General features: G+C 33.1%; 2 protein-coding genes across 2 annotated transcripts; one reads left to right on the top strand and one right to left on the bottom strand.

Annotated features, from left to right (window-relative positions):
* LOC141714110 (uncharacterized) lies at nucleotides 1-549 on the top strand. Its single transcript, XM_074517648.1, has one exon. The coding sequence runs from the start codon at nucleotides 1-3 to the stop codon at nucleotides 547-549; it is 549 nt and encodes a 182-aa protein (XP_074373749.1).
* A 2,462-nt stretch (nucleotides 550-3,011) lies between these two features.
* LOC141712127 (enolase 1, chloroplastic) lies at nucleotides 3,012-7,735 on the bottom strand. Its single transcript, XM_074514943.1, has 7 exons — nucleotides 7,177-7,735; nucleotides 5,169-5,476; nucleotides 4,758-4,912; nucleotides 4,355-4,672; nucleotides 3,799-3,945; nucleotides 3,663-3,713; nucleotides 3,012-3,396 (listed from the first exon to the last, which is right to left on the bottom strand). Exons 1-7 carry the CDS (start codon nucleotides 7,569-7,571, stop codon nucleotides 3,331-3,333), a joined length of 1,440 nt encoding a protein of 479 aa, XP_074371044.1. The 5' UTR covers nucleotides 7,572-7,735; the 3' UTR covers nucleotides 3,012-3,330.
* Nucleotides 7,736-8,240: the final 505 nt, after the last annotated feature.

Raw genomic sequence — 8,240 nt, 5'->3', positions numbered from 1 at the left:
ATGGATAATCGTTTTACAGAAGTAAACAGAGAGCTCCTACTTTGTATTGGCTCCTTGGATCCTAGGAATTCATTTTCAAGTTTCAATAACTCAAAACTTGTCCGTCTTGCACAATTTTATCCAGAAGATTTCTCTATACAAGACCTAGAATTGTTGCCAAATCAGTTAGACAATTTTATCTATAATGTGAGAACGGATAATGATTTATCTGGACTTCAAAGTATAGGAGATCTTTCTATCATGATGGTTAAGACACACAGACACATTGCTTATCCTTTAGTTTATCTTCTAGTTGAGTTAGTTCTGGTTTTACCTGTTGCCACTGTTACAATTGAGAGAGTTTTTTCTGCTATGAAAACAATCAAGACTTATCAGCGTAATAGGATGGGAGATGCGTGCCTGAATGATAGTATGATGATATATATTGGGAAAGCTATTTTTGCAAGTGTGGATAACAAAGCTATTTTACAACACTATCAAAATATGCAAAATCGCAGGATCCAACTATCATCCATCACTTCTTCTGAAAAGAATAGTACAACTAGATGAAGTTAAAGGTTAGTTGTATTTTTTTTAATATTGTATGTTTTTTCATAGTATGGATATTCTATAATTAAATATTTGAGCCCCCTAAATTTCAGTTCTGGTTCAGCCACTGCACGTTGTAGAACACGTAAATATTCAACTTGCTGAAAATTAATGATATAACATCATAACACACATTTATATCATGTAGTTTATTATTTTAGTTATTAAATTATTAGAAACATAAAACCTAAACCATTAGATTGGATTGTAATATAAAATTAGGATTTTGGACTCCAGAACTCCACAAAAAAATAGGGACTTTATGTATATGATTACTTATAATAACCATTTCAAATTGAATAATATAAAATTAAAGATTTATCTCACAAATATTTGAATATAAATATATCTTTTATTAAATAATGTAATAAATAAACTATTTTTCTATGAATAAGCATCAAATGTCTTACCATTTTTTAAATAACTAGTTAATGAAAATTATTAATTTTAATTTATAGTTGTAGTTTAATTTTTTCTAAAGAGAATGAAAAAAATAGGATTTTAGGAGCACCTTTTTATAAATTTACCATCATTGAATAATATTTTAAACCTAATTTTTTTAAAGTGAAACATTAATAAATAAATCGATTTAGAATATCTTCGTAGTTTTAATGGAGCTTGTGACATCTCATACCAAATTTTGAATATATTTAAATATTCGGTCAAGTTCCTGATGTAATAATGTAAAATCAGTCAGTTAATAATTTTGATACATAATATCAATTGACTTGATCGTATAAAAATATCAAAAATATTAATTTTTATTAATATAAGATATTATAAAATTATCATTATTGGTAAGATATTATCGTCGAGCTCGTAATTTAAATTTATTAAACCTAGATAGTGATGATGTATTTTCGGCTAGGTCATGTAGTTAAATTTCGAGTTTTTTTTCAAAATAGTTAAAATTCTGATTTTGAAATTAGTAATTTTGATACATATTATCAATTGACCTGATTTTATAAAGACATCGAAGAAATTAATTTTTAACAACATAAGCTATCACAAAACTTTTCTTTGTTGGTAAGATTTTCTAGTCGAACTCGTAATTTAAATTAAACATAGGTAGTGACGTGGTATTTGTGGGCAGGTCATTTAGTCAAATTTCGAGTATTCTTTGAAAAATAGGTCAAGTTCTAATTTTGAATTCGAAATAAATCGAAATACGCTAATTATAACTTATCTAAATACGTAGTACACATATATATGAGGACGAATTTATTGATATTTTTGGTGATCTGCAAAGTCTGCATCGGATCTGGGACAGTGGTGATTATTGCAAGAGCTCACATTTCACAACCAAATATTGTTCATCTTTTATGGGTTTACACGTTCGGCATGTCTATAGTAGGTATCCGGCATGTAGATAGCTGGGGTATTTTCGGCATGTAGATAGCTGGGGTGCCGTTTCTCCAATCTCATTTTATGCGATTGGTGTTTTTGAACATTGCGCTAACCATAGTTTTTATGTGATATGGTCAATTGAGATGTTGCTATTTTCAGAGATGTTGCTCCAATTTGGATCGCTTGAGTTGTCTTTGATTTCGTTTTTAATTTCAATAATTTTTAAATTCTATGTGTTAAACGACCAGGAAACAAATAATCTAATTATTTTTAGTATGTTATTTATTTTATCACCTGGTTATATCTACAGTTGGAGGTTTGTCCCAGCTGTACTATGTTTAGGGTTTAGGGTTGTCCAAAAAAAAAAATTAACTGCAATCCCATCCCACCATCCCAGGCCGTAGATTGATGTTCCAACTGAAAAACTTAGAATAATTCTACCACTTCTATCTAGATTCATGTTTTTCCATAATAGAACTGAAAACTACTAAACTGATCCAGCTCTCTCTCTTAACAAAAACTCATACTAGCTCCGTTTCTATTATTGTTCTCTTTTTTATGTATAAAAACATGTCATTATTATTATAGTTTATAAAAAAAATTCTAACTATGTACTCAAAATTAAAATGAAGGAAGAAAGTAGTATATTATACCAATATTTTGCGAAGAGGTTATATATGTTGTAAAAAGTAGTATATGCTGTGATCAATTTGAAGTAAGAAGTAATTCAAGCCAAACTTTTAAATATCCTATAAGCAAATCCTTAAAAAAGAAAATATGATGTCTTAGAAATAACTATACTACTTCACTCTTGAAATATTACTAGTAAATATATTTATATTTATAGGGCTTAATTCCCGTGTAAAATGTATTGTTTCCTACACAAAATTATTTTTGAACATTGCCTTGGCCATCATTAATTCCATACTTTCTAAATAGAAACTTCGGCAAAAAAATATGATTTCATAAAAGAAGTGCATAAATTAGACGGTGTCTTGAATGTAGTAGGTGAACAAGGGATGTGTTTATTTCGTAGACAACAAATTAATCAGACTATGCTAATAAAGATGGGTAAGTTGCACTAAAAGTCAATGTGCCTGTGCACTTTGAAAGCTCCGCAAGAATTGATTGATGGTATATGTGACAATAGCATTGATACAGTTCAGAAGCAGTGCAAGACCCCATGACAAAACAGTTACATTGTTAGATGACAACAAAATACATAACATACTTTTGATCTTTAATACATTTTTGATTCAATATTAAGCCGCTTATATTACCAATAAAGATCTCTATTTTTCCTAACATTTTGGTACAGCTTCAGGTACTTGTGGAAGATTGTAAACCTGATCAAGTTCTTATTGGAAATAAAACGATGTTAAGCTTTCTTTTGTCTTATGGCGATCTGAATGCTTCTCCTGCATAACGAACATTTCCGAGTTCCTCTTCAATGCGCAGTAGCTGCAACACGTGATTTTTAAATAGCAGGTTAGCTACTTCAAATATATAGAGTAAAGACAGACATGCAAAATAAAAAAACGGAAGAGTGCAAGAAGAAGCACGACAATCTTGCTAAACCAGTCAACATTTTCTGACAAATAGACTTTCACAAATTGCAGGATAGTTTTGATACATTACAGGCTAAAATTCAAAATTAAGCTTGATAGATATGCAAATCTAAAAACAATTATAAAGTAAATAATTTTAAATTCTATTTCAATGTTTACCTGATTATATTTGGCCAATCTCTCACTTCGGCAGGGAGCACCAGTTTTGATCTAAACAAGAATAAGAATGATCTTAATAGAAGCATTCTCTAAAATCTTATAACTCAAGTGTGTCTTAAGGGCAGATTCATCTTACCTGTCCACTAGCTAATCCAACAGACAGATCTGCAATGAAATTATCCTCTGTTTCACCGCTGCGATGGCTTACCATCACACCCCACCCAGCAGCTTTGGAATCAAGAGCAGCTTGAATTGATTCAGTTACTGTGCCTATCTGGTTAACCTGCAATTAGTTTGAGGATAAATATGAGTCAATGGTGCAACATCAGCATCAAAAGTTCAAACTTTCTCAAACATTTAGGAAATTTGATACATCTATCAGAACTACCTAGTAACAAACTTATATTTGGACAAAAAAAAAGGGATGCCTAGACAAGAATCTCTGGCAGATGTAGGAAAGGACCAATGAGGTCTAAATCCTCCACAGGAATTTGGTAATTCCCCAATTAATTGGATTATTTGTTATAGTTTAGCATGTGTATTTGATTAAAAGGCTATACTAAAATGTAGTTTGTGAAAAGAGGCATCAAACGACACAACAAACTTACTTTAATGCATATAAACAAGACCACACACATGAAAAATTCCAAATGTACATATAACTCATTTTTAAAGATCAAGTTCATAGTCACCTTTAGTAGCAAACCATTGCATGCTTTTTTCTGTATAGCTTCGGCGATTTTCTTTGGATTTGTTACCAACAAGTCATCGCCTACTATCTGGATATCTACTGATGACTGCAGGGAAGACCATGAGCTCCAATCATCTTGGTCAAATGGATCTTCAATGGACACTATTGGGAATTCTTTAACAAAATCTTTGTAAAGATCACAGAGACTTTGTGCTGCAAGCACATGAGCACCATCATTTGGTTGTTTCTTGAAATTGAGATCATATTTGGCATCTTTTGTCAAAAATTCTGAGGCTGCAACATCCATTCCAATTTTGATCTGCATAGTATTGCAAACTCTATCTGAGAAATCAAATCACAAATGCAATTGCAAAGGAAATCAGTGTGTCATGTGTGGCTCGTACCTTGCCAGTATAACCAGCCTTTTCAATTGCATCAACAAGCAACAGAAGTCCTTCTCTATTATCCTGAACATTCGGTGCAAAACCCCCTTCATCTCCAACGTTGCAGGCATCCTGTCCATATTTTGCTTTAATGATGCCCTTCAGTATGTGATATACTGTTACAGAGTTTATGGTAGCCACGCATTAGAACATATTGCTCATCACATTAAACATGATGCAAGAGAATGAGCACCTATCCTTAAAACTATGAAATAATTACAAAATTAGGGGTTTTGAAGAGTCAAATATATATCTACATGTTTAGAGAAATTTGACAAGCTAACCAGGTAAGTCGGAATAGGCAGAGAATAATATATGTCAAGCAGACAACAGCATACAGGATAATATACTATGAATAAGTAGGATGCTAACCTTCACTACCCATACGGAGTGCCTCGGCAAATGAACTTGCTCCTACTGGTAATATCATAAATTCCTGCATGGCCAAGTTGTTTCCAGCATGGCTACCTCCATTAATAACATTGAATGCTGGAACTGGCATCACAAGTTCTTTGGTTCCAGAAATCTCTTGAATGTGTTTGTACAAAGGTATTCCCTTTGCTCCTGCACCAGCTCTGCATACACTTAAGGATACTCCAAGTATGGCATTAGCCCCCAGCTTTGACTTATTAGGAGTTCCATCAATCTCCAACATAATGGCATCGAAATCAGCTTGATTCCTGTACATGGATAACAGGAAGTTTTAGATAACAAGTGTTTTTTTCTTTTTCCATGTACGAGTAGAAAATAAACAAGTTATATTTAGAGAGGTACTCCCTCCGCCCCAAAATACAAGTCCCTTTGATTTTTTACGCGTATTTTAAGGTGAATAAAAAGGATAGCTCCACAAATCATTTTTCAATTTTTTTTTCTAACTAAAAGTATACATATTAAATTTTAATTCAAGAAAAGAAATTTAAAAAAAATGCAGAACTATGACTTTTATACACTTTAAAGTACGCGTAAAAAGTCAAAGGGAATTGTAATTTTGGGACGGAGGGAGTAATACATATCAGAGATACAAAATTGCCTCCAGCTGCAAGTATATCAGAACAGACTTGCTTCTGGATATTATTTTGTCGCTTCTTACTAAAATTCTAACTTCAGATCCTAATTAGTTAGCCATCGAAGAAATATCATTTAGTACATTCTTACTACGAGATACAAACAAAAAAGGCCCATGTTAATTTAAAGCTATTATATATCCCGTTTGAACTTATATTTTTAATTGATCCCCAACAAATTTAAGCTTCCCATCAAGATTGCCAACCTTGAGGATATTCCTTTACAGGACTCGGACATTTCTTTGTCTGATAAGCACACCCTAACAAATGCAACCATATGGAGCTGGTGTGCAGAAATTACTAAGATGCCCAGCATTTCTTAGAAACTACTAGGATAATCTTACACCATTAAATAATATTACTAGTACATTGTCTGAACTGCTATATCCCATACAGCTCCTAAACACAAAAAGTAACTTCATCAGGGATAATATTTCCATCTGATCTTGCAGACAAAATTTGGGCATGGAACAATTAAGGGGGCATTTGGTTCATGGTTAATGAGCCCGGTTAACAGAAATCAGAACCTCAATCCCACGTGTTAGTGTTTGGATTAGTAATTTTGGTGTATGTAATTGGAACCTCATTCCCTCAGGTGGGTAAACGGTAAACCATATCCTCCCCACGCCTTGGGATTCCATATCATTCCCCTTTATTCCGATTCCCAACTACCATCAAAACGGCCCCAAAGATCTCGTTCAAATAGATTTTTCAAGTGATAACCATAACTGATCCTTTTTACTCTATCTACTATAAAACTAAAGCAACTTGATATTCATCTCTGAAACATGTCAACACCTACCACAACACCCAAAACTAACAGTCCACCAAACAGCTAACAACTTAATTGGGATTGAGGGAAGTCTCCCAACTACCACTCCAACTTTAGTTCCAAAATTTCCTACTCATAAATATCAAACCTAGTGTTCAACTAAAACAAAACACAACAACAACCAACAATCATTATCAACTTAATTACACAATAGAATGCAAATAAATTAAGATGCACCAACATCATCACCCTTTAGACTACAAGAACTTCACAGACCATAATATAATTTTACACAACAGCTTATTTCACTTGTTACTCATCGCCAATTCAATTAACACAACATTTACGGAGTGATCAACACGAAAAAACTTACGCACATGATACAACAAATATCAAGAACACAAAATAATCCCATTAAACACACGGCATCAAAACCTACATAAAAAGCAATGATCTAACAACAGAATCAAACAAGATAACATACAGCTATGTATGTGCTATGTGCGTATGTAAATCAAGAAAACAAAGGGATCAAAAAAATTACCTAACATCAACACCAAGAAGCTTAGGACCCAAGATTTCATTAATATTCTTAACAGCCATAAGCACACCTTTACCACCATAAACAGTTTTATCACCATCTCTCAACTCCAAAGCCTCATAAATCCCAGTAGAAGCTCCACTTGGCACAGCTGATCTGTAAAGCTCATCAGTCACCAAATCAACCTCCACCGTTGGATTACCTCTACTATCTATAATCTGCCTTGCTTTCACGGATTTAACCGTGGAGCCTTTAGTCAACGCAGCATTAGCAGGAGTAGCAACGGCAGAGATGGAGCTGCGGACGACCAAGGGTCGAGATTTGAGGGTGGGGAAGGAGGGTTTGTGGGAGGTGGTGGAGAAGAGGGGTTTGATCAGAGAAGGAGATGATAGAGCCATTGTTGTTGTGTAAAATGTGCGTGTGTATAGATTATAGAATGAGGGAGAAATGGGGGTTTTTATTTAGGATGGGATTATAAGGGAGAAGGGTTTATGGGAAAATCCGCCTGAGGGGCGTAGAAAGCGTAAAAGTGTGTTTGTTTTATTTTCATCATGTCATGTGTGTGTGTATAGTGTATGTAACTACTAACTATGTGTTAGGTGTCTGTGAAACTGAGAAAGCAACGTTGGGAACTTAGGTGGGTGGCCTCCCCTAACTTACATTTTGTTTTTTGTTTTTTAATGGACCACTATAACAAAAATACTAATTTATACGTTCCATTCATTTTTATACATTTTTTTTAAATCACATTCAATTCTATATATTTCAAAATTATTCAAAATACTAAAAATTTTATAATATAAAATTTAACTATATCAACTACTTTCTCCCACTACACTCACTTTATTACTATTAAATATTGATAGGTCACATCATTTTATACAACTTTATACATTTTATCACTAAATTACATTTTTGTTTCTATTATCCCACTACCTTATCAAAATTAATATTACTTTAACATTTTTATTATCCTCCATGCGCAAACCATTTGTATACAAATGACTGGGACGGGACGGGGAGTACTTGATTTGCTTTCCTCAATCTTCAATGCAGCAGAGTAAATG

This window comes from Apium graveolens, chromosome 3 (assembly GCF_009905375.1).
Source record: "Apium graveolens cultivar Ventura chromosome 3, ASM990537v1, whole genome shotgun sequence".
Lineage (NCBI taxonomy): Eukaryota > Viridiplantae > Streptophyta > Magnoliopsida > Apiales > Apiaceae > Apium > Apium graveolens.
The sequence above is the reverse complement of the archived record's forward strand: the minus strand, read 5'-3'. Positions and strand labels throughout refer to the sequence as shown.

Bases quoted from the DNA above. Each gene is read 5' to 3' on its own strand.
- LOC141712127 (XM_074514943.1), bottom strand. From the start codon at position 7,571: ATGGCTCTATCATCTCCTTCTCTGATCAAACCCCTCTTCTCCACCACC. The intron at 5,477-7,176 runs GTAATTTTTTTG...ATCCATGTACAG, and splicing joins CTTCTTGGTGTTGATGTTAG to GAATCAAGCTGATTTCGATG. The intron at 3,714-3,798 runs GTAAGATGAATC...ATTCTTGTTTAG, and splicing joins TTGGATTAGCTAGTGGACAG to ATCAAAACTGGTGCTCCCTG.
- LOC141714110 (XM_074517648.1), top strand. From the start codon at position 1: ATGGATAATCGTTTTACAGAAGTAAACAGAGAGCTCCTACTTTGTATT.